This window comes from Anser cygnoides, chromosome 16 (assembly GCF_040182565.1).
Source record: "Anser cygnoides isolate HZ-2024a breed goose chromosome 16, Taihu_goose_T2T_genome, whole genome shotgun sequence".
Taxonomy (NCBI): Eukaryota; Metazoa; Chordata; class Aves; order Anseriformes; family Anatidae; genus Anser; species Anser cygnoides.
In genome coordinates, this window is record NC_089888.1 from 4,898,335 (window position 1) to 4,924,855 (window position 26,521).

The window sequence follows — 26,521 nt, forward strand, 5'->3', positions numbered from 1 at the left end:
ACTCTTTGGCCTTTACCAGTACCCATTTTTAGGTTTGGGATTTATTGTTGTTATTTTTTGGACACGTTCTTGGTTTTGCTGGCATAAATATTTTCCTGCATGTATCCATCACCTGAGTTTGTCTGCATGGTCACGTTCTATTCTGGTAGATGAGTTAAGAGCTGAGCTCTGCCAGTGCACATATGTGCTGGAAGTTGTGTGGGAGATTGCTTCCAATCTGTTTTGCCATTCCTGGCTATCCCAGCAATCTCTGCACCGTCTGTTCCCCAAGATGCGCTGAACCTGCCATGTTCCAGCAGGAAGGAGCTAAATGAAAGCCCGTCTTCCAGCCCTTGGAACAAAGGTGGCTTTTAGCCATCCTCTTGACATTACCATTGAGACTAATAGCCTGCACCCCAGCTTGCTCCGTAAGATTGCAAGAGACAGATCTTTCCTGCATTTATCCATAAACAGTACATTTCCTGGCTTCTAGTGATGGCCAGTCCTTTTTTTCCACCAGTAGAGTAGCTTCCTTTTAAAATCCTTGTACTGACACTTGACTTGAGTTATGACTCCTTTAAAATAATTCTCCAGGCTCATTATTAAGCAAGTTAAATAGGAAATGAAAAGAAAATGATAAAGCCTCAAGCTGCAATTCCATTAGACCTTTCACACTAGGTGAAGGCAGGCTGTGTTGCAGAGAGAGGTGACCTTCCAGGCGTTTCAGCAACATGAGGTGTGGCTGGCTGGCTATAAGAGAGTCTTCTCACTCAGTGAATATGCTGTGATGGTCCAACTGTTTTTTAAGGATGCAGTGGGATGGAAACCTTTTTTTTTTTTTTTGTGCGTTTTAGAGACATAAAATTAGGTGCCTGACCTATGAGGACATTTCATAAGCAATTAAGTAGCCAAAATACTGGAATTAACAATGTCAAAGTGCAGCGTGAAATATTTTTGTGAAATAAATACACAATGTTAGATGAGCAAGGCCATGACCAAGGTCTATTTTCTTTCCTAAGATGATGGCTATTAACGTGGCATATCCGTAATTGGCTCTGGGTGTAACTCTTGGAACTCAACATAAATTGGTACGTGGTATTTTCTACTTGTAGAGGATGTACATATTTTTTGTGACAGGAACTGTCATCTGCTCTGTCTTGTGCGGTCACTCGCACCACGCCGTTCTCCTTTGCATGTGAAGTGCTACTATGCTACACAGAATGAACTCTCCTGAGCTCCTGAGACTGGAGGACGGTGATTGCTCCATCTCCAACATTGCAGGGCATCATGAACTTTACCCCAACTCTCATCTACATTCGTTCAGCAGCTCATTTCCTAGCTGAGGGCAAGTGTGGTGATGGCAGTGTGTTTCCTTCTGTAAGCTCTGGTCTGTAAGGACTCGTGCTTTGATCCATATGCATGTCTCTCATTCCCTGTCCCCTGAGGTAAAGTTTAATCAAATGCATACACATGAATAAGCTAGCCTAAATATCAATAAATGTTTCTTTCAGGAGAGGCTTGAGATATTTAATATTTAATAAGCCTCAAAAATGAACTTCTGTTCATGTTTCTCAATTTGATTCCAAGCGTTTTGGCGGCAAGCAGTGCGCGCTGTCCCTGTGTGGGCAGGCACAGCACACATTATTTAGCACTCCACTTTGTCTCATCTAAAATATTCATGCTTTCAGATATCCAAATGTAGCTCTTCAAGGGGAAAAAAAAAAAACAAACCACACGCACACAAAACAAATGGTGCAGTCTGAGCCTCACAGTCACCATAAATCTTTGCTTTAGGCTGCCTGCCACAGTCATGCTATTTCTCCCACAGCTCTACCCTGTCGCCCTGGTTACTGATCTAAACCAGACCATGCTGACCATCCCCGCTGTCCCCGCAGCTGGGCTTGCACAAACACCTTACCCACGCACAGGCAATGCTGCTGAAGTTACTTCTTAAAGCAGAAATACAGCCACCAATCCACAGAGCAGCTTTCCCTTCTTCAAGTAAGAGTATGCAGCTATAGAAATTGCCTTTGTCCTCAAATTCAGCTGGTGCTGACAAGGCAAAACCAACACATAACTATATTATGAAGTTAAAGCACTAGCCTTCTTGGAGGACCTCAACAATCTTAATTACATCAATGGAGCTGCAGGTAAATCTGGCAGAATTTCATCCCCTCCAGTCAGTGACTTCTGTCTTGTTTTACATTTAAATCAAGGGATTCCATACAGAAGAAGCAGTTAAATTTTTTATGTGCCTATTAACAGCTGAAAATGTGATGTGTTGGTTTGTGATTCACGGCAGGAAATGGGCTCACGGGTGGGTGCCAGTTTCTCGTCTGACAATACTCAGAGGCCATTTTATTGGAAAGGGAGGTTCGTCCCTATTCTTAGATACACTTACTTTGAGAGCTTCATTTCAATTTGCTGCCGGATTTCCTGTCTTTCCTCATCTGTCCTCCTTGGGAAAATATTCCTGTCTTCCAGCTCCTGCTTACTCGGTCTGTTTCGTAGCTTTACTGCCAGCAGTTCTTTCTTGCATTTTCTTGGCAAAGTACCTGGGGCATGGATTGAAAAGGAAGTTATTAGAAAGACAGTTTCTGGAGATGAAAAATGTATCAAGAGTGGGTAAATATAGAGAGACAGCAACTTTTATGTTAGCCTTTGTTAGCATTATGTTAGTCCTTATGTTAGCAGTTTTACACACTAGTTTGAGCAGTGCTACAGTTGTGCTTGTGAGCAGGGCTCAGATGCAAAACTGCTTACAAATGCAGAAGGATCATACTCCTCTGTTATCTTTATTGCCTTTATCAGCAAGCAGTGCTCTCAGGTGAAAATTGTTTGCAGCTGAAACATGATTCACATCCCTAGTTTAGAAATCAAAGGCTGTGCATCTTGCCTCAGCCCTCTGAGCACCCCTGTAGCCCAGAGGAACCCCTGTTTCCTGAATCATTTAGTGGTTCCTTTGCAGAAGGGTGGGATGGCTCTGGGGTGGGTGGCCAGGACGTATGCCTCTTCTTCTCTGCGTGAGCAGCAGGCATAACCAGCGACAGGCAGTGGTAACTGAAACAATCAAAGTTGTTGCTTGCTCACTGTACTTTTTTATATGTATATAAAAATATATTTTTTAACGTCATTGTGCTTTTCAGGCGTAGCGAATCAGAGTTGTGAGCAGACACTGTGTACAACATTAAATGTAAGCCATTGCTTAGACCTACTTCCTGTCCAAGGTGACAGTGTGCCATAACAGAAATTTAAATCAATACTCTACTCCTGACATTGGGCCTTTCCTTCTGAAGAGAGTAGGGGAAAATATTCCAAGGAATGAGAGAGAAGGATGTGTTTTATGGCAATTTGCAGAATATGGCAAGTTAATTGGACACGTGGGCAATGCAATACAAATATTTATTGTGATTGCATGACCTGTCGTGCTTATTGTAAAATGGGCTAATGCATGTTTTCCATGAAGAAAGATGATCTAAAACATTGCCATTACAAAAGAATTATTCGTAGGAGGACATGCAGAAGCTGCTTTCATTAGGAGTTTACTGCTCTTTAATGTGCTGGATGCTGAGTCCTTGCTGCTGCCCCTCTGGTGACATTAGAAGCATCCTTTCACTCTTACTGCAGGGAATTGTGTTTGAGCTCAGATGTTTTTCTCTCTCTTCTGTAACTCTTGAGACTTAAGCATGCTAAGCAAGCGAAAATTGGACTTCAGAGTTTCTAAAAACCATTTTGCCATGTGTTTGGAAAGACACAATAAAATGGTTGTAAGCTTTAACTGCTTTCAAAGAAATTAGTCTTCGTTCTCAAGTGCAGATTGGAAGTGTGAGGTGAAGACTGTATCTGCTGAGGGGTGGGTTGCTCATGATCGGGGAAAAAAGAGGGACATGCTACCAAAACCAGTGAGCTGCAGTCATCTCGGTAGGGCTGCAGTCTTCCAGCAATCATATTACAGGGAGGCTGTGGCAAGCAAACTTAAACCAGACTCCTGATGGCCTCTACTGCTGTGTACTGGCCCTTCTGTTGTCCAGTCCAGGACTTCAGCAGTCTGAAAACAATCCATGCAGAGTGGCACCACTCAGGTGGGGTTCAGTGTACTCACGGTACTCAGGGACTGCAAGTACATCCTTGCATTTACTCAGTCTTGGGAGCATGGTGTGTAATGCAGTTACACCATAGTTTTTTGGTTTGGTTTCTTTTTACTTTAAAGGTGGTAAGTTTTTTTGTTGTTGCTGCTGGTTTTTTTTGTTGTTGTTTAATTTAATGCTTCACCTTTTCTAGGAAAGGTCACTTCATTTTTAAAGAAAATGACATTTATTTGGTGTTTTTATTTGGCATTTGAAATAGGATTGAAGTCTACTTTTTTACAGTATGCTATGGAGGTTGGCAAGAAACTAAATCCTAAATAGATTCTCATTTCCAAATGTAGGGGTTTTATTTGCTTAGGATCTGTGGGCCTACGTTGTTATCACTATTGATCTTGAATTTCTGTATACAGAGGGGAGAAATCTATATCCACGAATACATCTTGGGAGGGCTGGGGGCAGAGTAGATATGGTATCCCAGGGTGAGCACGGGCAAGTCTCTTTGCAGTTGCAGTGTTCTAAAATTAAACTTTTTAGAAGCTGTAATTGGGACAAAACCCTACTTAAAGTCTGAAAGCTGTGTTCTTGTTTAGCACCTTCCTTACCTAATGTTTTCAAAATCTGCTTTAAACATTAATTAAATTAAACCGTACAGCCCTCTGGGAATCAGTAGGTATACATTTAACACATGGGTAAAAGAAGTTAAATTATTTGGTTGATGCCACGCACGGCCTTCTGCTAAATGACGATTATATGACTCCATCAGAAGCATTGGATCACTGAGCCACTGGCCTGGGACTTTGTCGAGCTTTTTCAAGCTACCACCAGAACTGGAGTGGGAGAAAAACGGGTGTTCGCATTGCTCAACCTGTACAGCACACGAACCAACAGAACTCCTTCAGAAAACAACCTGAAACATGTTTGGGGCTGGCAGATTCCCAGGTATCCCTGAATATGCCCTCAATTTCACCTGCAAACTTTAAACAGACAGTAAGGGGATCTTGGTCATGTCAGGAGATTGTTGCAGAGAGACTGCACATGCACAGTAGGTCTGATGTCTCCAGAATGTGCTGGACATACTGCCCATGTGCTGGCTGGCTGTGGAGTAGATTTACAGGCACTGAAGTGCATCTTGGGTGCACTGAAAGCAAAATATGTATACCCCGTACAGCACATGTGAATGTCTCTGTGCAGAGCTCCTTAGAAGGAAACAAGGAAGATCTACATGTGCACTTTATTTTACTTTATTTTTTTGAGATGTGCCCTAAATGGTTATTTTCCTATTTGTCAGTGACAGCTGAGGTATGAGCCTGCTCCCATCAGGGTGTTATAAAACTACCTGCCATGCCATACTAGGTCTGATCTTTGAATTATGGGAGAACAAGGGCTAGTCACAGTGATTATTTGCACAGATGAGGTCAGAGCTCATTTTCTACTGTCCTCATCCCATCGAAGGTCAGCTGAAACTTATGCTTTGCAGATAAAACACTGGACATTTTTGCAGGAAGTCAGCTTTTGAAGCTGCTGTGGAGCCATTGACTTAAGCTAGCTCAATGTGTTCCATAGAGGCTTGTATTTCAGAGTGAGGTGGAATAATGCAATGTTTTGCTTGAAACAAAGTAAAATGAAGCTATTCCTCGGGGCTCTGCCTATTCCCAGGCTGCTCCGCTGCACACTTAGAAAGTCTACTACTTTGTGAAATTAATACCACAAATCATATCTGAAAAACCTCAACTTTAACCCAAATCCTGCTGTGGTATTAGAGGACCGGAGAGCATACAACCCACAGGATAAGCTGTGCTCACTTCATCCAGATGTTAGGATTTCTAAAAGGCTTATGCTATAGCCACTCCCATGGTCCATATGCACTGTGCACTGATTAATCTTTAGGGTATTTCACCAAATAAAAATGCAAGAGATCTGGATTAAGCTGATCTGATAGTCTAAGGAGCTGTTCCCCATGCCTGACCAATTGGTTTAATTCCTGAAAAATAATACCTGCTGGACAAAATGAAAGGAGGGAGGTGATGTTACCCCCTTCAGGAAGACATGCCAGGAAACACTGGGTAGTTGGTCCTTTTTCATACTGACTGGCCCACTGGTGGCCAGTTCTGTTATTCCACCTCCTACAGAAACCCATTTCTGATGTTTCAGAATTAAAATCAACAAATAAACCAAAACAAGAAGAAGGGGGGGGGGGGGGGGGGGGGGGGGGGGGGGGAAGGAAATAAAGCCCCAAACTAGTTTTTCTCCATATCCATTGTCAGCACCCTGAGACAAAATCCTTCCTGATCACTATCTCAGTGGAAAGTGAATCTGCAAATACCCTCATTTATTTTTGTCAGTAAGACACCTTCAATGCCACTGTGTCCCATGACCAAGCTATCTCAGGCAGGATCTTGGCTGTGGCCTGTTACACAATTTATGACAGCTCAGCTAGGTCAACAATAAGTGCTTTGAAAATTCACACCTTTTTCATGCTTGGTCTGCAGGTTCCTGACAAAAGTTCCTGTTTTAATTCAATTGAATCCTGACATTTAATTTCCTGTATGTTTACTGTTCTTTCTATCAAGCAAAAGGCAAATCTGAATACTGCACACTGATGGAAAGACCTTGCGCACGAGTTATCAGCTCTAGGCTACATGAGAGTAAGGTTATTTTTAAACAAAGCTATGGTCTCATCTTCTAATTTTGAAAGGTTTCAAAGAGCTACTTATTTAATACAGTGCTATTGGAAAACAAAGGTGCAGTGAGATGTCTGCAAGTGCTGCTGTTCTTATGTAGTGGTACGAGGGGTACATAAGTCACCAAAAGGGTAAAGCATACTGATACATTGACTTCTCAGCATAACTCTGTCATCTTATTATGCAGTACCTACCCAAACAGGCATGATCACAGTCCCTATGACTTAAACATAAGTTCAGATCTTCACTAAGATTCCTTAGAAAAGCTGATGTGCCAACAGAGGAATGAATTTACACTGCTCAATATTTTCTGTTCCACGCTCCCATGTTTAGAGCATTCGTTAGGCTACAGTAGTATGTATTATAAAGTGACTTCCCTTACCAGAAATAATGGAGTCATTCAAGACTTCTTCATCCTGATAAAAAACAGAGTCTTCCTTGAGCTCTGAGTTCATGATCATGTTTTCTTTGTTCTCATCAGACTCCTTAACTGAGTTCCGCTTATTTTCTGAGTCACTGCTGTAACCCAGTGAGTTCTCCTTTTCTTTGTTGCGCTCCATGCTAGACGTTCTGGATGGACGGACATCTACTCTTTTTTTTGGAGAGCCTTTGCTTTCTCTTCCGTGGAAGCTGTGGGTGGAAGGTGCAGAGCCCAGTTTTTACAAAAAACTGGTTTATTGCCACAGTAGGAACTTATCATTATAGGAGAATGACCAGAATGGCCTGTAGCTCGTAAAGGCCAAAGCAGAGAGTTCAGTATTGGACAACAAGGAATAGCATCCTCAAGACTGTGTTGATAATGTCTATTATGGATCTACTTTCCTATCTTTGTCATAAAAATAAGGTACAGAAAGGTAGAGACTAATATGTCTTTGATATATAACCATGTGCAATACTGTACTGATTTAAAAAAAAAAAAAAAGACAGTATGTCCTCAAAATGTGAAATATACAACGCATAAAATATTACCATTTTGATATTTTATGATCGTGACAAAGGTTTAACAGGGCCTGGAAATGATACTGTATGAATCTATTCCCCATGACAATAGCTGCTATGGAGCTAAGAAATGTTACCAACTTAGCTCCAAAGCTCTGTTGGGAAAGGTTCTCTCTGTCCTTCTCTAATACAGAGGAGATTTTATAATGAAAACCAGATAAAATACCTGACATACTCCCATACAAGCATTTGTATTAGAAAAATGAATACCATGTATGCTCGTGTATAAACCAAGAGACAGTGAAATAGCATTTCTCATCTATGTAGTACTCATATTTACAGCACTGTTTGCCTTAGCTATCCAACTTGTTATCTCTTGGGGAGAGTTTCTTTGCAGTAGGTCAAGGATTATCAAATAATTCTACCTGTTGAATACCACCTTCCATGTCACAGTAGCCTCTTTATAAAGGAAGAACATACTTTAAAGTAATTGCCAAATCAAGCCCTTTAACCAGGGATAGATGTTCAAAGTAATGACATCAAGAAGAAAACAGACTCAAGCCGTAGGATAGATAAAATGCTAATAACAGGGGAAGGATGTTTACCAAGAAAAATGATTTAGTGGAATGACTCTTCCCATGCACCCGTATAGCCAAGAGGCTGCAGGTACCTGTCCTGCCGGTGTTTGGTGGCCAGAGCCCTGTGCAGTTCTTCAATGACTCTGCTGGGAGGTAAAGGCAGGTGGACGGCAGCCAGGTGAGGGGAGCCGGTCGGCGTTGTTACCTGTCCTCTGACGTGGGGATCAGAGCTTTTCTGGCCAGAGGGATGGAAGAGAGCAGCTTGTCCTGAGATTTGGGAGGAACCGACAATTACATAATTCTTCAGGATAGTGGAAGGAGGAGATTTCATGGCTGGGTCATCCGTGTCGCTTCCTGCTGTCAAAACACGAGGGTAAGAGGTCATGCAATGCTGCTTGTGTTTTGGCGCATAGAGCTGGCACTGAAACTAATTCTTCTGTTGAACAGAAGAAAATGGTGATGTTTTCTTCTTGCTAAGAGGTAACTGGCTAAGCTGATTAACCATTTGAATTCAAAAGGCTCATACTGCACAGATCTAGATCTTTGATCTAGAAAAATAGATGCTTCCCCCATTCCCTCTTATTCCCCACGCAGATTCTTCTTTTTTCCAGCCCATCATTGCATTCTTGATCATCAGTGCTGTTCCTCCTAACCGCCAACAGCCTGTGCTGCGGCGGCTTCCCAATCTAGTGCTTTCTTTGCTGGCCTCTGGCAGACGGTATTAAAATTTATGCACTGTGGTTCTCAGTCCGGACAAAATGTACCACTTTCTATTATCTGCTCCTCTGTGATTGCTGTGCAGCTTAGACCTCTGTCTTTCATATGCCAGTTGAGGAAATGCCAAAATTATTATAGTATAACGTTTGCCTAACAAAACTTGCCAAATGAAATCCAAATGATAGATGGCGTACTGAGCACTAAGAAGAGAAAACAAAGGGTAGATTCAGCTAATATATAATTTTTACCCTCTAGATTCAGGTTTTTATGCTGCATAAGCATTTTATTGGAAATTAGACTTCGTTATATACATTTCTCTAGCACCTGAGTCCAAAGCAGACATTTCTCTCATTGTAAGTTTGATAGTTTTCCTTTCTTAAGATACCTGAACATTTGGCCTGAAAAGATGTCAATTAGTATTTCTGTTCTACAGTTTTTTTCCCCATTTTCCATATAACCCAGGCCCAACCTTCTGGCACATAGTGCTGTTTATTGCAACAGTTCAGTCTGGGTGTAGAAAGCCAGTGTGACGTCGTCACACAAGAGGGTATTTCTTTTATTTTGTTGCCACCTAGTGTTGTAAATAGGGATTTAAACTGATACAGCCTGTACAGCCCTTGTACAAACTTGTTTTCACAGAACATATTTACTATTTTCACTGTGAGAACGGAGAGCAGAATTTATTGAGGACAATAGCAAAAGCACAAGTGGGAGGAGAGCTCCTGCAGCCACAACCAGATTCAAACATCAGAAATTTGAGAGTAGCAACACTGGCCTCTTTTTCACATTTGGGGGGTGGAGAGGAGAGCATCCTTCAGCAAAGAGATTTGCATCTATGGTATAATCTCCTTGCTTTTTCTAAGAGAAGTCTAACTCATGAATTTTTAATTTTTGGAAGGCATTTTTGCACATTTCTCTTCATCCAACCAAGATCACTGGCCAGAGTTTAATCCCTCTTTTTATGCATCTGGGAGGGGTCAAGCAGGCAGGGGTCAAGCTGATCCAAAAGTTACTCTATTTAAAATCTGAAAATGCCTGAAAGAACAGGAACATTTCTCCAAGTGTCTAGGTGTCCAGTGTGCTGTGCCTTGGCAGTGAGACACCTTCCCAGCCCGGAGGCGATCAGGGTAGTTTCTACAGCCAGGAGATGGCCAACCTGTGCTAAGTAAAGATGTTTTCTCAGCATACAAGGGAGTTTTGGTTACGTGCTACTGTAGAAACGCATAGAAAACATCTATGATCCATTGTTGTCTTTTAAATTGTGGCCTGAGGGGATGAAAGAGCACCTCTTAAATCACTTTCTCCCTCTGCACAATGGGAGAGGGTTGCAGTGTTTTCTCAGAGCAAGAAACCTGGATTCAGCTCAACCCTAAAGCAGGAAGGGAGGAGACTTTATCTTTGTATTTGCTTGTTCCTGGAATGGGCCAAAGGCCAATTTTGTCCTCATTGCAGCTTGGGCCAATATTGAGAGTTTCCCTAAATCACACCTTATTCATCCTAATAACAGCTGTTCAGTGAATAATCTTGCAAAGTGATGTCTTGGCATCTTGCCCTGTTCCCCCTCTCTCTGTGATTAATTGGTGCTTGGCTTATTCCTCACTCCTCTGCTAACAGCATCTCTAGCATTGTTAAGGGGGAAAAAACCCAAACACAGAAGAGCTTTTCAAGCTCTTTGTCTTGCTGTTCTTTTTATAATAGCTCTTTGTTTCTCCCTCCCCATACATTTGTATCCTCTTTCACTCACTGACAGTATTTGTTTAGTTTTAACTTACCACTGCCTCCACATCCAAACAAAAATAAATAAACATATAATCACTATTGAATAAAGGTCTATAGTTACTGGAGTCATTGAGAAAACTGAGTTGTTCTTTGTGGGAAATTTAGATGAGGATGAAATACCAAAACCTGGAATATCCTGGGTGGTAGAGGAAGTGCTTAGGTACTGTAAAGTGCCTGGTGATTCTGTAATCTTGTTACCCTCTACAGGTTAGTTTTTCCGAATGGCCTGAATCTCAAGCACAGCATGGCTCTCTCATCAGCCGAGAAGTGATAAAGGGGTGTCCTGGTTGTGCTTGTTCACATTGCAAGATGGAAGAGGCAGGAGAGAGCCTGACTCAGAGCAGAGAATGGTGAGGCAATCTGAACAACAGCTCCCAGGAAGCACTGGTATGATACTATCTTGAATCCAGGTCCCGCTTAAGCTCTTACGGCTTCTAAACACGGTCAAAATAAGGACGTTTTCCATAGGAAACAAATACCTGTTCCTTTAAAAGACTGAAAGCACCAATATTTTCTATGAGTTCCAGTGGTCACATCAGTGTCCCTCTGATATTTTGTTTCCTGGTGACTTAGAAAAACCCTGTTATTTGTGCCAGTGGGATGCAAATCAGGGCTGAGGTAATGGCTGTCATTTAAAAGTCTAAATACCCAACAGGTTTGGCATTTAGATGTCAAGACTTCATTCTAATTTGCAGTAAGACCCTGTTAACTGCTTTTACCATATGTAGGGGCCCTAAAATTGGAACGAACTAAAATCATATTCGCTTTAACACCCTTTCTGTAGTGCCAGAATGTTGGAAAATGTAGTAACATTGGCAATACGTTAGAAAATCAGGCCCAGAGGAATTGCTGTTGAAACATTCAATGAAGACTGGCATGGAGGATTGCTTTGTGGGAGCCAGGTGTATCACTTATGTGCATTCTGTGTAATTAGACCAGATTTCATAGCTTTAGTTTAGGCCTACCCTAGAGAGCAGAACCTGCAGACAGAAACCTCTACAGAGCCTATCGAGTTGAACTGGCTTGTGGCTGTTGTACTGTTATCCAGCGGGATTCTAGGTAATGAAAACATTTAAATCTCCTTGTGTTTTATGGCATATCGATATGAGCATCTGATTCAGCAGATGTTTGCGGTTGGTTTGATTTGTTTTACATGTGTTTAGTGCAATAGACTCAAACTAAATAATCCTCGGGGAGATCCAAATATGTATATATGTTTGAAGTACAAAGATCAGCACGTTGTTATCAGGCAACCAAACCGCTCAGTTCATGAAATTCATTATCATTCACTACAACCACAACCAGCCTGATTCACAGTAGGCAACAACAGGCTTGCAAAAGGATCTAAGAAAAAATATAGTATACTGTGCTGTGTAGGTGAACAAAACATAAGGGGTGGGGAAGTCTTCCCTGACTGGTAATGACTGACCTGTTACACTCTTGGTGATTTTGGAGATTGCCTTAGGCGGTGGAGCTGGGAGCAATGGAGGGCTGGGAAGCTGTGCTGGGTTTCTTTCTGTCCCCTTCTGGGGAGAGTCTGTGGATTCAGAAGTGAGTAAGGCTTGTGGACTGTCTTCAGCTGCTGGCAGACTGGCATCTTCTAATTCTTCCATGGGTGCTGAAGGTTTCTTGGCTAGCAAGAAGACGAGTAAAATTAATGGAAAGGGAAGTTAATAATACTGATAGGCCAGGAGACGATGCCAGAAACATTCAGAAAAACAGAACATATGGTACACAGCTAGAAGCACTTATTTACCTTACTGGAAATAATTATTGTGTGAAATAGCCAACTAGCCAAAGCAGGTAAAGAATAAAATGTTTGAGAATATTGAAGAAATGTTAGTTTTGATGTTCTTGAGAAAACTGGTGAGCCTCTCTTACTTTCCATTCCTTCCCTTAAGCCTTTTTTCCTTTTCTCTTTTTAATAATGGGGACAGCAACGTAAAACAACCTTTGAGAACTGCAATGGCAGATTTTCTTACAGTGGTGCAGTTGCAATGGCACAGCATTACTGAGTGAGTGCCAGGAACATACAGCCATAGGGCAAAGACTGTCAACCCTGTAACATTACATGAAAGCTGGTTTTCCAATTGTTGTACACATTTATTTTCGCAATTTAGTTTTTATCTTATTTAATATATGACTTCAACTTGCATCCTACTGCACCTGACTCCAGAACTGCTGAGCCTTTCCTGAGGCTAAAGTTGATAACCAGGAAAAGTCTGTCATAAAAAGATTTACCAGTGGATCTCAGCAACTAGCGCAGAATAGAGAATGGATGAAGTACTTAAGAAAAAATTCAATCACCAAAGCCTTAATTTGAGGTGGCGAAGCAGTGCTCAATTCAGGATTGTCTCCTGAAAGATGGCAAAAGCACTTAGCTCTTAAAGTTAGTACAGGCTGAATCACCAAGCAGTTTGTCAAATTGGGCTGGCTGTGATGAGGGCACAGGGGAACAGATCCAGAAAGGCAAGCAGCTGAAGCAGGGCATGCGTGGAATTTCAGTGAGGTCCAGGGTTAACACCTTTGAATCCTGCTCAGGTACCAGCTGACTCTGGCAGTGCTTAAAGTTGCCCAGTGCCTCACAGTTTGACTCTCACACTCTGTACATGTGTGTACAAAGATCACACCAATATTTGCGTTGGTGTACGTGGGAGCCACAGACAGGCTTGAGCGACTTGGGCAGATCACACCAAACAGCACGTCCAACCACCAGGAGCCCAGCAGTGCTCCAGCAGGTGGAGCACTCCTCCAAATGGGGAGATCCATGTTTAAATCTTCCCCTCAGCAGGAGATGTGTCCAAACGGTTTGGGCTGGAGAAATGGTAAATCCCGCACCCTTTAGCAGCCTGGATTGTCAAAGCAAAGTGTTTCCCTCCAAACCATTCCAGAGCATCTCTGAAAATCTCACAGAAGTGCATACCCACAGCTGCCACATCACAAACCTTTTCTTGGCACAGTTTTATGTCTTGTTTGGAATACAAGCTCTCTCTCTCAGCATTCTTATGTTCACAGTGCATGGGGAGGCATCAGAGCATTTAGACAGTTGGAAACAATAGCATTGGCAAGATAATAGCATTTAATTTGTTGACAAACAGATTAATGAGTGCGCCTAGAAGTGGAGGAATGAGTATTTGTCATTCAAGAAAGACAGGAAAGTGGAATAAATACACATCATTAGAGGGATTCTCGTGAAATTTGGCTTGATAAGAAAGTCTTATGTGATGGTTGCCTAAATTATTAAAAGAAATAATTTTCTTTAAAATATACATTTCTAGGGAAATGCTTTGTTCTAGTCTGACATCAATTTGTGTTTTTGTGCCTGCTGCATAGAAGAGAAAATGTGGAAAAGGAGAAGAGAAAAATTAAGTCACTAATAGGTTACATTATAGAAAGATCAAGAGCTCCAGTAGATGTTAGTAGTGTGACAGGAAAATTAGTCATATTTGGATGTTTTCCCCTGAGCTGAGCGATCCTTTCTGCTGGCAGTAATTTCACTGCAATCAGGAGGCCTGCCTGTGCCACGAGGGGCCGCGCAGCACCGAGGCGGAGGAGCAGCCGTAGCGGGTCCTTGCCTGTAGAGAAGGCGGATCTGAAACACGCTTGGCCTCTGGCAAACATCTTTTTGTTTCGGAACTGCATCCTGTTCAGAGCACTATCACAGAAACAAACTGTCATTGTGTGCTGTTGTCTAAAAAAAAAAAAATGTCCATTTTACAGTCCCAGCAAAGAACAGTTTGCTTCTATTTTTTTTTCCCGTGGTTGTTTTTGGTAACAACAGCGTGTTTGACTCAGAGTCTGAGGCAGACCTGAGTCTTGAGTACACAAACCTATTAACAGATTTCGTACTGCAGAGGGAATGTTATCCTGCTGAACGTATTCTAAGGGCTCAGCACTAGACTCCTTGGCAGAGTAGCTAATTATTCGTAGAGAGCCACTTGTCAAAGCGCCGCCTGGCAGGTAGGTAGGATCCATTCCCTTGGGACTGTCCCCATGCCCATTGGCTGGGTTGGGTGGGGAACACTGCCCTGGTTCTGCCTAGGCTGTTCTTCTTCTGCGTTAATGAAACATGAGCTCTACAAATAATCCCTTTTGTCCCATTCTCTTCCCCTCCTGACCTTCATGCCACATCATCAGGATGAAATACAGCATATTGGGTATGAAGCAAATATCTTCCTTTTGTTTCTAGCTGGTCAAATATTTATACAAACTTGTAGAAAGACACCTACTGCCTTGGAGACCTAGATTGAGCTCAAGGACACAGGTGTTGTAATACGCTCTGCATTATGATAAACTTTACAATACACTCCAACAATTTTGAAGTCCCTTCTCACCCAATGAACTCCTAAGGTAAAATCAGGTGGATAGAGGGATAAATTAGCACAGAAATTATTTTAAAAGCCAGAGGCCACCATTGAAGGAGGAATTCCAACAAATAGTAGTCTCACAGACTAGGGAGACAGGAAAAGGTTATCCTGCTGTTATTTTTCTGGAAGCTGGGAAATGATACCTCTGAGGGAGGAAAAGAAATGTAGAAGGCAGGAAAGGTTATGCCAGGGAGACAATAAAAAGAACTAACATTAGAATGGAACATAAGAAATTGGGATGATTTGGAAAGCCTCGATACACAATTTTGAATGCAGTGGGAGGTGTATTTTAAGTTGTAGTACTAGTTTTTAGAGAGCCATAATGTTAAATATATGATGCATTTTTAGTGCCATCTTTCCAGGATAGTCTGTCCCAATGATAACTAGAACTTCAGAGAGCAATTTGCTCAATGAAACACTCTAGGAGAGACTATCGCTGCTAGTAATAGCAGTGCCTGAGGTATTCTGGTCAAGATCTTGATCTGGTTGTTCTAAAACACTGAACAAGAAACATGAAATGAGTGGGTTTTACCCTGATGAATTTTTAGAGTGGTACAAACCAAACACTCTGTAGAGATCAAATAGAAAGGAAACATCATTAAAGTCATGTATTAATAGAAACTGTGTATGTCTAGTCCTCTATTTTTCCTCTATTTTAAGACACAAGAGAGGATAAATCTCTAGAAGCCCACATATAGTGCTTTGGGATATTTCTCAGTGTGATAATACATAGTTGAAACAAAGGTGATGGAAAGGAGTTGCTATGCTTATAAAAAATCTTTGTGATGAGCAAACATGAGAATGGGGAGTACCTTTTGGGAGACGGAAGCATTTCTGTTTTCAAATCTATTAAGAGTAGAGTGGAGTGGGGCTAGAAATGGGCCAGAAAAGCAATATTACATAAAAGCAGAACAGCAAAAATGAACAAAATTGCGTGAGTCATGGGGATGGAAAGGACTGGAAAAAGAAATGGGAAAGGATAAAACAAAGAAAATGAAAACCCTTTAGAGGACGACTTCCATTCTGAGCTGCTGAAGCAGTGTGAGAGCAGCATCACTCTGTCACACCCAGCAGGTGGGGAATAGGACCCTAAAGAGCATGGGGCATGCGCACATAGGATGGAAAAAAAAAAAGGCAGTTGGGGAAGGCGTAAGGATTGGCCAGAGTGGATGGGCAGGAAGATCAGCAAGGACTCCTCACAGCCTAGGATCAAGCGTTATCTTTGGACCTATGCATTTCTTGGTTGTCAGGAAGCTGGGCTGTCCCTGGCTGCTCTGGTCCCATTGAACTGCTTCACAGATGAGCTTTGCACGAAAGGAGCTTGGTGTAATTTTTCTGTACTCATGACATTGAACTGCACTTGTATTTGCAGGGTGATGGGTAGTGCAAGTTGTGCATGGACATTGCTCCTTGAGCCATGACAGGCAACTTCAGCCTTGGCACAGAAGTTTGAGTGAAGCTTGTTTCATCTTCACAGCAGTCACTGCTAATACCAAAGGGGCACCATGCCAAGATTGGATTGTCTCATAATCCAACTAATCCCATTATGCCAAGCTTTGTGTGGTCCCTCAGTTTGGTAGCAGTCTCAAAAAAATAACTTATAAAATAATGATTGCTAACCTGGTATGGGGAAGCTGAGCAGAACAAGGTGCTCAGACTGTCTACCACTGGTGTATATGATTGCTCATGCAGCAGCTCAGCATAAATATATCTTTTAACATTTTATTATTTTTAAAAACATTTTTATCCAATACCTGCATCTTCTTTCAGCTCATCCAAATGCAGCTCCTCACCAAGGGAGGTCACATTTGTTGTGGCTGCTGTTGTACTCTCTTGCTGCATCTCTTCAGAGTCGAGTGCCTGGCACACAGGAGCTGGAGGGTCACTCTGCGTTGCTCTTGTGGCATCGTCACCAGTGCAGGCTTTGCCTTCAGTATCTACAACATCAAATCATTTAATCTTAACTAAACCATGAGCAGTGAAAGTGAAAACCCCCTGCCATCCTCTCTGGGAGAGAGAGTCTCAAAGCTGCAAGTAGTTTCAGTAAGTGGTTAGGAGACTGAGATCTGTCATACAGTAGCACCTGATTTCTAAAAGTGCTGACATCTGTAATGTAAACCCATGGACACCAGCCCATCTGGACACTAATATACACCCTGTTTTCTAGACAAGGCATCTTTTTCTGTGGGCACCCAGCAGCCCAGGCAAATGGCCATTGTGCCTGTACAAGAAGGCCACTGTGCTCTGGAAGCACCTGGCGTGCTGGAGAGGAGGCAGTTCCTTTCGTGAGCAGAGCTCCCGTGTAGCACAGGCACAGGTTGCTCTGACATGTCCGAGTTGTGTCAGGCTCCGTGCACAGCATGCTGCCATCCAGCTGCCCCAGCAGTAATCCTGGAGCATCGCAGAGGACAAGGCTGCTAGTATTCCCTACCGAAGTGTAGGTTTGAGCACAGCATTAGTTACTCAGCTTTAAAAAGCATGTCTTGTGTGATTGAGCTGATCAGAAATTCAAATCCCTCCTCATGCAGACCTAGAAACTGCTCCCTTTGCTTACTCTGAAAGATTTTTGTGCCAGTGATCCCTGCAGCTGTACGCATCCTGATGACTGAAGCTTTTCTAGCATTCTCCTATTCCGGCAAGACTCCTCAGAATACAAACTAGCCTTTTACTGCACGACTCTCCCAGAATTTACAAGATCAACACCACTGTGGCAAATCAAAGCAATTACTTCGCACTGCAGCCAGTGCTCCATGCTGATGGCCACGTCTGCTGTCCACCCTGACCTCCTCCCTTGTATTTCTCAGCCCTAGACGCTCTTTTCTGGAAGCTCGTGACAGGGCTATGTTTTCTTGCAATGATATCATGACAAGTTTCCTGAACATTGATTTAAAACAGCTAGCACTTGTAGCTACCCCTTTTTAATACAATTTGGACAATCTGTGGAGTAATTTATTGCCCTTTTGGGGAAAGGGTATCGGGTTTTGGCCCAGAGATGCTGCGGAAGGGATGCAGTATTTTTGTACGCTGAGCTCACTCAGTCTGCCTCATAATCACGTTTGGTGAAAAGTTACTGTTCTTAAAATAGCCCCTGCAGTAGCACAGTTGCTATGATACAGGGAAGGGGAGGGGGAAAAAGTTCATTGCCTACATTTCAGCTCATTGTGAAGGCAGCCTATACATAATCATCGGTGTATTAACAGCTGCCTGCGTTACTTGACAGGCAGTCCTTACCTCTCAGTGCACAGCTACATCTGAGCGGTTTTGTGCTCACAATGGGGAGAAATGTTGGGGGAAGCTCCCTAAGTGTGTTCAAGGTAACTCTGCTTCACACGTTCCTCGCATCCTTCAGACAGGCAAGCTGCTGACAGCTGTGCCACAACAGAGCTGCAGACAGAGACAAGAGCTCCTTCGGATCCCGGCCATGGAAGTGCAGTGACTAATGAAATAATGACAAGCAGAAGACAGCCCTCTGTTGAGGAACGTCTGACACTCACAGCAGTGATGGTCTCGGTCAAAAGGGAGCAACTTGTGCTTAGATCAAAGTGGACGTGCTGCTTTGATTGGCAGTGGTTCCCAGCTTGATTTTAGAGAGAGGCTGGGAGTGGGAGAAAGCACAGACCTCAGATCCCCTGGTAAGGAAAGCAGCAGATAGTCCTGGGAATTGCAAAGTAATCAGAAGAAGCAGGGCTGGGATTTATTTGGGATTGAATCTCACTGTGTGCCAGACCCTGCAGCCTATAACCGAGTGAAGCCATATTTCACATCCAGGAGATTTGAAGGGGCAGCTCGGTGTTTATGTGAGCAGAGAGGGGGGCAGAAGGGGCCCGGCTGCGCACCTTGGTCTGCGCAGCATGTCTGGGCAGCTGCGTTTCGGGGTTGTGCGAGGAGAAGGGGTGACATAACCTGTTAGGATGACTCATCACCAAAGCACGGACGGTGCAATTTCACCCTGGGCTGCTCCCAGATTGAGGCAGATTCTCTGCGAGCTTCATGGTTCGCTCTGAGCCACTCAGCCCAGCTCAAAATGCTGCTTGACAGACCTTGCACTGTGAAGCTGGAGCAGGGCACAGCCGTTGTGAACGCATGCAGCAGGTCTGCACGTTTCTCAGACTAGAGCTTCGTCCCGGTTTGGACTGTTAATGAAAGGGAGCAGGAGCCAGGGCTCTGGAAGTGGAGTAGAGCCTGATGAAATAGAGGGATTTAAGGATTTACTGTAGTCTTTTTAGCATAGTATTGCTGCTTTGACAGCTGCAACTTACCGCATAAATGAGGACTTAACTGTGAAACTGCCGCCACTTCAGCTCCGTCCAAGTAGGGCACTAATCATTTACTGAGAATTATTTGGGTCAATTTTTGATACCAGTTAATAAGCTGCGTCTACTGATAATACAATAAAATAACCCTGGAGATTCACAACGCTTCGTGTGAAGAAAAATAAATTGCAGGCAGCTGCAATGTCCTTCAACTGACTGTTAGCCATGCTTTCCTTTCTGGGCACGGGGTGGTACTGTAAATTGGTGTGATGTTCACAGGACCTCTGTGCAGTTTCACTGGAGACAGGTAGGCAGAGGAAGCTGGAGAGTCTGTTTGCAGCTGCCTTTGTGAAAATGCAGCTTATCATTGTTTCTTTTATTTTAACTATTTTTATTTTGTTAAAATGATCTTGCAACTTAGCGTCCTCTGTGTTCCTCCCCACCAGTTCTTTATGCATACAAAAGGTTTATCAACTCACTATTATTATTACAGTTTAAGGTGCTCTATAGAAGTTTTATTTTACTGCTGTTTCATAATGCTCGCACACCCATGCTTTCAAATTCATAGATTATGGGGAAATTCCATGCCCTTAGCAGATACGGGGTATATTTTCCTATTGGGTAGTGCTGATGTGCTGACAGGACAACTAATTGTCTAGAATGAGAGACAGAAAGAGCTCAATAGACAGGAATTAAAAATGAACCTTCTAAAACCTTCCAGTTTAGAATAAGCTGATGGTTTGATAGATTTTGTAGCTTGAACATAAAACTCATATTAAAATATATCCAATAAAATAATATAAGTGCTTTACTGCAACGAAAAAGAAATCCTGTTTAAAATGCTTTTTTTCTGACTCCAGTTGCACAGTTACACTCCAGCATAGCATCACTGAGTATTGTCCCACAGCCTATTTATAGGCACAGTGTTCGTTTTATACAAAGAAACTCAATTATTAGTTTCAAAGAACATCACTTCTATCTACCAGATTGGTCAAACTTAAAAGGCCAGTCTTCATGACAGTGCTTTCTGCTATAGAGTTTTCAAAGTAAAGAAGGATTTTTTTAATCTCTGTTTAGGTGGAAGTGGCAATTGGGATGCTGTCCGTAATGTTGGGAGCTTGCTTGATCTTGCAGAGTGGTCACTCAGATCTCTGTGTCCCTTGAGCATCTGCCAGGACTTTGGAGCAGGGCTATACAGAACCACAGACCTTTGTGCGTGTTTCTGACACTTCATCATCTTTCATTCAGTGACTTCTGCTGAACCTGATTTGTACTCAGGAAAACTTTAAAATGCCACTACCAAATGCTTCACTTTTCCACGCGAATAACAAGCACACGGGATGGCAATACGCTTTGACGCAAACTTTTCTTTTTACCGGAAAGACAGCTGTTAACGTCAGATTAGTATCATTTAATGAGATTTGGATTCATGGGCTGTACACGTTAGCTTCCATGCTGAATGCATCTGTATGTTTAAGTTTATATTTACACCAGTTTAAGCTGACATTCTTGGCAGTCAGATTTAGCTAGGTTTAGAGGAATTGCATACGTACCAGCTCACATTCACACCATGTAAAAATCCAGTGAAGCTGGAGTTGCATTCAAGGTGATAAACCATCAAAACTTAATCTGTATGGACTGATTACATCAGAGAGGAATCAGAAGAATTTGATATTAAGCAGTTTTTCTTTAATGTGCTTGGATTTAAGATCTTCCTTTTATTTGTTCGATTGTTAGTTTTCTTCTTTTGAATACTTCCATTTCCGATTGTACCGAAAAAGATTTGATTAATAAAGAAAAAAAGTTTTTCCTTACCCTGTTCCATCATCTCCAGAAGGCCTTTCTTAATGAGTTCATCCCGACCTTGTCGTGCTGTCATCTTCTTCTCCAGCACTGCAAGAAGTAGTAGCGTGACACAGCACCAGTTAACAACAGAATATTTGTATATCTCAATGAGAGCTATAATGAGGAAATTCCCTCTGGTCTCAACTACTACGTGCTTGGAAAGAACTGCAGGAAATTCTGGGGGTGCATGGACTGGTCAGCCTGTTTTGTCCCCTTTCTTTTGTTAAAATAGTAAAATCACCCATATGTAGAGCTGAGATTTATGATTTAACCTGCTGCCTGATCACACTGAGTACAGAATAACAGGGGTATGACAGCCCTTGTGCTGTTTGATGCAAGATGTTAGAGCTGCCTCAGGAGGTGATGTCCCTCACCGTGACACTCCTCAGGGTATCGGGCAAGTGGAGGGAATCACATCACTCTGTCTTAGCACATGAGTTTATCTCCTTACTGATCTCCTGGGACATCCCTGAAGACCAGCGAGAGTGCGCAGTGCTGTGTGCTGGGCTCCTCCGCTGCAGAGACAGCTGCTTGAGGGAAGGAACTTCACATGCTGTAGCTCCCTCCTGTCACTTTTCATAATGTTATTGTGACCTAAATAATCTTCATCCCAAATAAAAGGGGTGATGATACTTGCAGACATAAATGTAGAATGGAGAAGGGACAGCCCATGAAAAGCAGTCTGTATTGAGGCTTGTGCTTCACTCTCTTATTTTGACCTTTTCTTTTAGATGTATTATATTGTGTTATATAGGAAGTCAGCCTATATGGGCTTTTTCTAGCCTTAACTGCCATTAGTTTCTAACATGCTGGAATTTCTGAATTAGGTTTAGGTCAGGTAATCATTAGTGCTTCCTATGTAAGGAAATTTCACCCAAGCTAAGCTTTGCTTTACTGCAGCTTCAGACTGTCATTCTCATCGTACCTGCAGAGGTCTGCTTTAATTTCTCATTCTTCTTTTTCCTCCACTTCCACGGTTTGAAGATCCTGCCCAGTGTTGCCAGTTTGCTGTTTCTCCTCACTGGCGGAGTTCTAATCCCTGAGACCAAGTAGTCAGAACGCATTGCAGGGGACTGCTCCATCTCATCTGAGAAGGGAAAAGAGAGGAGAGCCAGCAGTTAGACAGATTGCTTCAGCATGGACTTAAAAAAAAAAAAAAAAAAAAAAAAAAGGGCAGGTGAATGGAGGCTCCTCAGCTAACACGTATTTGGTCTAGTCACCAAGGTAAGCAGCGTAAGACTTTGTCACTGTATTGCTGGAGCCAGTGGCCAGGCTGAGGGATGCCAGCCAGAGGCACTTAGCCTTGCTGTGCCAGCCCGGTGCTTCCTTCTGGTTGCAGCCTTACACAGCACCCCTCTGGATACCAAGTACTTGAGTACCTCCACTGCTGCTGTCCCTCAGCGATCTCTCTAGGCTATTATCCAGGCCCACAGAGAGGGAGATGTGCTTAATTTGTACACCCTGTTCTTTATTCCTTCTCTTCCCTGACTTTAACCATGCCTGGGACTCACCAAGGGAGCGGTGTTGCTCTCCCTCCCAAGGGCTGTGTAACTGCTCATTACAGCCTTTTGGAACACGGAGAGCTGGGTGCTCCTGAGAGTTTTAGTAGGAGCAGTAGAAATTTAACACATCTGCAAATTAGGCCCACGCAAACTCCAGTTAATCATATAAATGTAATGCTCATTTAGAAAAGTTTAGACCTTTATGAAAAGCTGAGAGCGTGAGAAAGCTCAGGTCCCCTCTGAATTCCCAGCTTCCATTTCTGTTCTCAGGGCACAGGATATTTCTGCCTGTTAAATGAACTCTCTTCACATAAGCTAGCACAGAACACACTGACATGTGTGAGCTAATGCTGTTCTATAAGAACAGTTTGTTTGATATGTGCTATGTAAATAAAATCCTACAACTATTGTGCAAATGTATTCCTTGAGGAAGCTAAGGGGAAAATTCTTTCCCTTTTGTCCTGCCAAGCCACAGGAATTCACAGCTAATACTTCAGCTGGAAAAGCAATTTAGGTATTTTTAATATTTTGTCTTGAAAATACACTCAAAGCTTTGCTTATAGACAAATCTTGTGTGAAACAATATACACTGACTATTCACAATTGTGTGCTGGCCAGTACCACGAAAGAAAGAAGCCCAGTTCAATCGGTGGTGTTACTGGTGGCTTTATTGAGGTTTGTATTTGAGCACCAGTACAGTGACTGGTGAAAGCAGCTGTGATAAGTGATCAGACATGGTACACGAATAAAAACTGAATGACAATTTGTATTTTTTCCTACAATCAGTCAAAATAAGCAATGTGGAGCTATGAACACGTGCACGTTTCCAAGTAATTTCTCTCTGAAACATGTATCATAAATTGCTTTATGACTGCAAGGTAAAAACTATACAGCATCTTCTAGGCTTTGTTTTTAAGTCAACAGGGTGAAAATGCTTAAATCACAGCATGGAGGTGGGGATTTCTTAGTAAACAGGAAACAATTTGGGGGAGATTATTAAACACAGCAGGGGAATGAACACATTCCTCCTCTTCCATTTAATTTTGAAAATACTGGTAAGAGAGATGAATCATTCAGTGGAGGCAAACTGAAAACCTGGCCATGTGAACTACCAGAACAGAGAAAAGCTGAAACTTTTTTTTTTCCTCTCCCACTGTACATGCTCAGTGAATTTCTCTTTCAGTGTAGCAGAATGAGACAAAAGATTCTCTAAATTCATAGTTTACCTTGGGTTTAATTTAGAATAGCTTTTAAATGTACAGAAAAATCTATTTTAGTTTTTGAAATAATCTTGTCTACCCAAGGTGCTATTTATGGTTAGCAGTCTGGAGGTCAATATTAAGAAGTTGAGAACAGAAACTAGCACAGGGGGAGGGCAGTAGCCTACAGAGTACAGTTAGAGTGCCAAGATATCATGCTTCTTCCCTAATTGTATATTCAAAACTAAGAAGTATCACAGAAATAAGCTTTGAAGAAGTAGAGCTGCTCTTGATTATGGAGATGGCAATGAGAATGGAAAATGGCAGAGAAGATCTGCTATTAATTTGCTATTATGATTACTTTAAAGCTGTAATAGAAGCCTCAGAAAATAACATTTGGCCATTGCTTGTGACATCCCTTGAGTGGGAATGGAAATGTTCATAAAATTAGCTCCTCTCAGAAGAGCTGTAGATCAGACTGTAAATCAGAGCCTTGGCCCTGGAAGTTTTTTTCAGTGGCGTAGGACAGCCTGAGCTCCACCGTCCCTGTCTGCCTGTGAGGCTGCACTGCTGCTTGAGCGCTTCCTCTCGTCGCCGGAATTTCTCAAGCATGTAAGTGAAGGTTAAAGAAGAATCTGACTTAGAGCAGTACCTTGCCAAGTTGCTGATCCTGCTGCATTTCATTCAGGATGTAGGTGTCTGCAAAGTGTTTTAGGTATCATCCACATGTAGCGTGAGATCACCTTACCATTTTTGCCAGATAGGAGGGGATTTAGACGGAACCAAGAAGCCATTCAAACCCAAATCTGCATGTCCCTAGCAATGTCTGTTATCCCACATATTTCCCTGGGAAAGAGAAGGGGGAGATACTGCAAAGGCACTAAGAATTCCCTAAATGCCCTGCAGTGGTCAATGCTTCTGTGCTTTCTGCCAGCTTTGCAAATGGGGCTTCTTCCATCCCCTTCTGTCCTCTTGGCTCTGGAAATGTAAAGATTTATACCTTAGACGGGTCACAGATGAAATACACATCAATCACCAAATAGAAGATAGTAGCTAAAACAAATGTTCCGGTGGAGGTTTTCATTGGCTTTTAAAATTTATTAATGCTTTCTCAGATGGTACAGACAGTTCTTAAGCAAATGGGTTTATCACCTGGTACATTCTCACCATATGCAGTTCCTACACTGTACATTTGGAGAGATGGACACAAATAAAAATAGATAGAGACACAGTAAGACAGATGTCCTGAAGTCATAAATAACAAGGAAATGGTCTCACTGGCAATAAGAATCACAAGAAAGCCCTTGGAGCTCCTCATTTCTAGTCGGTTCCTTTCTTCCTGGGTGTGGGTTGGCTGCTTGGGAGATGAGGAGTTGACAGCACAAAAAGCAGTTCCCACGTACAGCAGGGAATGCTGAAGGAGCAAGCGCATCTAAATACCAGCCAGCTCCTGCAGCCAGCAAGCTGCCAAGACTTGCCAACCCTCCAACCACTCTGTGAAGTATTCAGCACATTTTTTAATCTGCAGTCGATATTTTAATTATGCTAACTGTTCTGTGGAATAATGCGGTTATTTCTCCCAGAGCCTGATAGCCTGGGGCCAGGCCATGCAATTACATGGAGGATGTCTGTGAAATATAAACAGCCAAGAGCCAAGTCGGGACTCTCCAAATCAGCAGGGAGAAACGAGCAACAGCTTAACTAGCTGCGTAATGTGTAAGGATGAGGGACGGTCCTTACGCAGGGCTGAGTCAGCACAAGCTTAACCCCCAGCACACCAGCCCAGTGCAGGGAGGCTAGGCTCGGCTTGGCCCTTAGTGCTGAGATAAACCAGTCCATCCCATGCTGTCCCCCAAGGACACAGTTCAGCCCTGTTGGGCCAGAGCATTAGCTCTGACTGGCGCTTGTTGGCTTTTTCTATTGAAATTACTTGCGAGTCCCTGGTGTACCCTGCAGAGGGCAAAGGCTCCTGTGCTGGAGCTCCGCATCCAAAACAAACTCTTCATCTATCACACGCCTGTCTGATGAGGCTGGGCAAGCGTTCCTCATGGTGCCAGCTGGGGTGATTCCTACAGCTCCTGACATTGGCCGGGAGTGTGAGTGGTCTGATGTCTGAGACAGCGCATCAAACAAGGGGAGAGGTTCTGACCCGATGGGTAGTGCTCTGCAGTGCTGCTCTGGGCTGCAGAATAAGCAGGCAAGACAGAAGAAGGAAAGAAACCATAATATTTGTCATGTTTGGCTTCAGCGCCTGACCCCTCAGTCTGAGCACCTGCAGCTTCTGTCTACTTCAGTAGCAGCTGTGGTTGATCAGCACTTCTGAAATGTGCTCCATTGCTTTCTTCTTTAAAATGGTGGGGTAGCATAATAATACGGCTCTTCCGTTACTCTCTTTATAGGAATTGTGTGTGGATCATGCAGTGTTCCTGCACATAGGAACTCTCCCGTTTACTGATATCAAGTCCTGGCTCTGTCCCATCCAGACTCCTGCAGAACTGGAGCAATGTTACTAGGAATTCAGTGAAGTCTGGGTCCAGGATGTGTGCTGGGAGAGTGCCCCAGACCTGCACACAGCCTTCCTTTGTACAGTAGAC

The 26,521-nt window shown here is 42.9% G+C and overlaps 1 protein-coding gene across 5 annotated transcripts in view; it reads right to left on the reverse strand.

Annotated features, from left to right (window-relative positions):
- The window catches only part of PHACTR3 (phosphatase and actin regulator 3), a 104,763-nt gene that overhangs the window by 25,772 nt on the left and 52,470 nt on the right, over positions 1-26,521 (reverse strand). For 4 of the 5 annotated variants that reach the window (XM_066978199.1, XM_066978198.1, XM_013188936.3 and 1 more), the window contains 7 exons: positions 22,152-22,313; positions 21,197-21,274; positions 16,883-17,065; positions 12,191-12,394; positions 8,358-8,622; positions 7,131-7,378; positions 2,381-2,534 (listed from right to left, as the gene is read on the reverse strand). In XM_066978199.1, coding sequence (XP_066834300.1) covers positions 2,381-2,534; positions 7,131-7,378; positions 8,358-8,622; positions 12,191-12,394; positions 16,883-17,065; positions 21,197-21,274; positions 22,152-22,313 — 1,294 coding nt within the window. The remainder of the gene's footprint in view (positions 1-2,380; positions 2,535-7,130; positions 7,379-8,357; positions 8,623-12,190; positions 12,395-16,882; positions 17,066-21,196; positions 21,275-22,151; positions 22,314-26,521) is intronic. The other variant, XM_013188937.3, reaches the window with a different exon arrangement.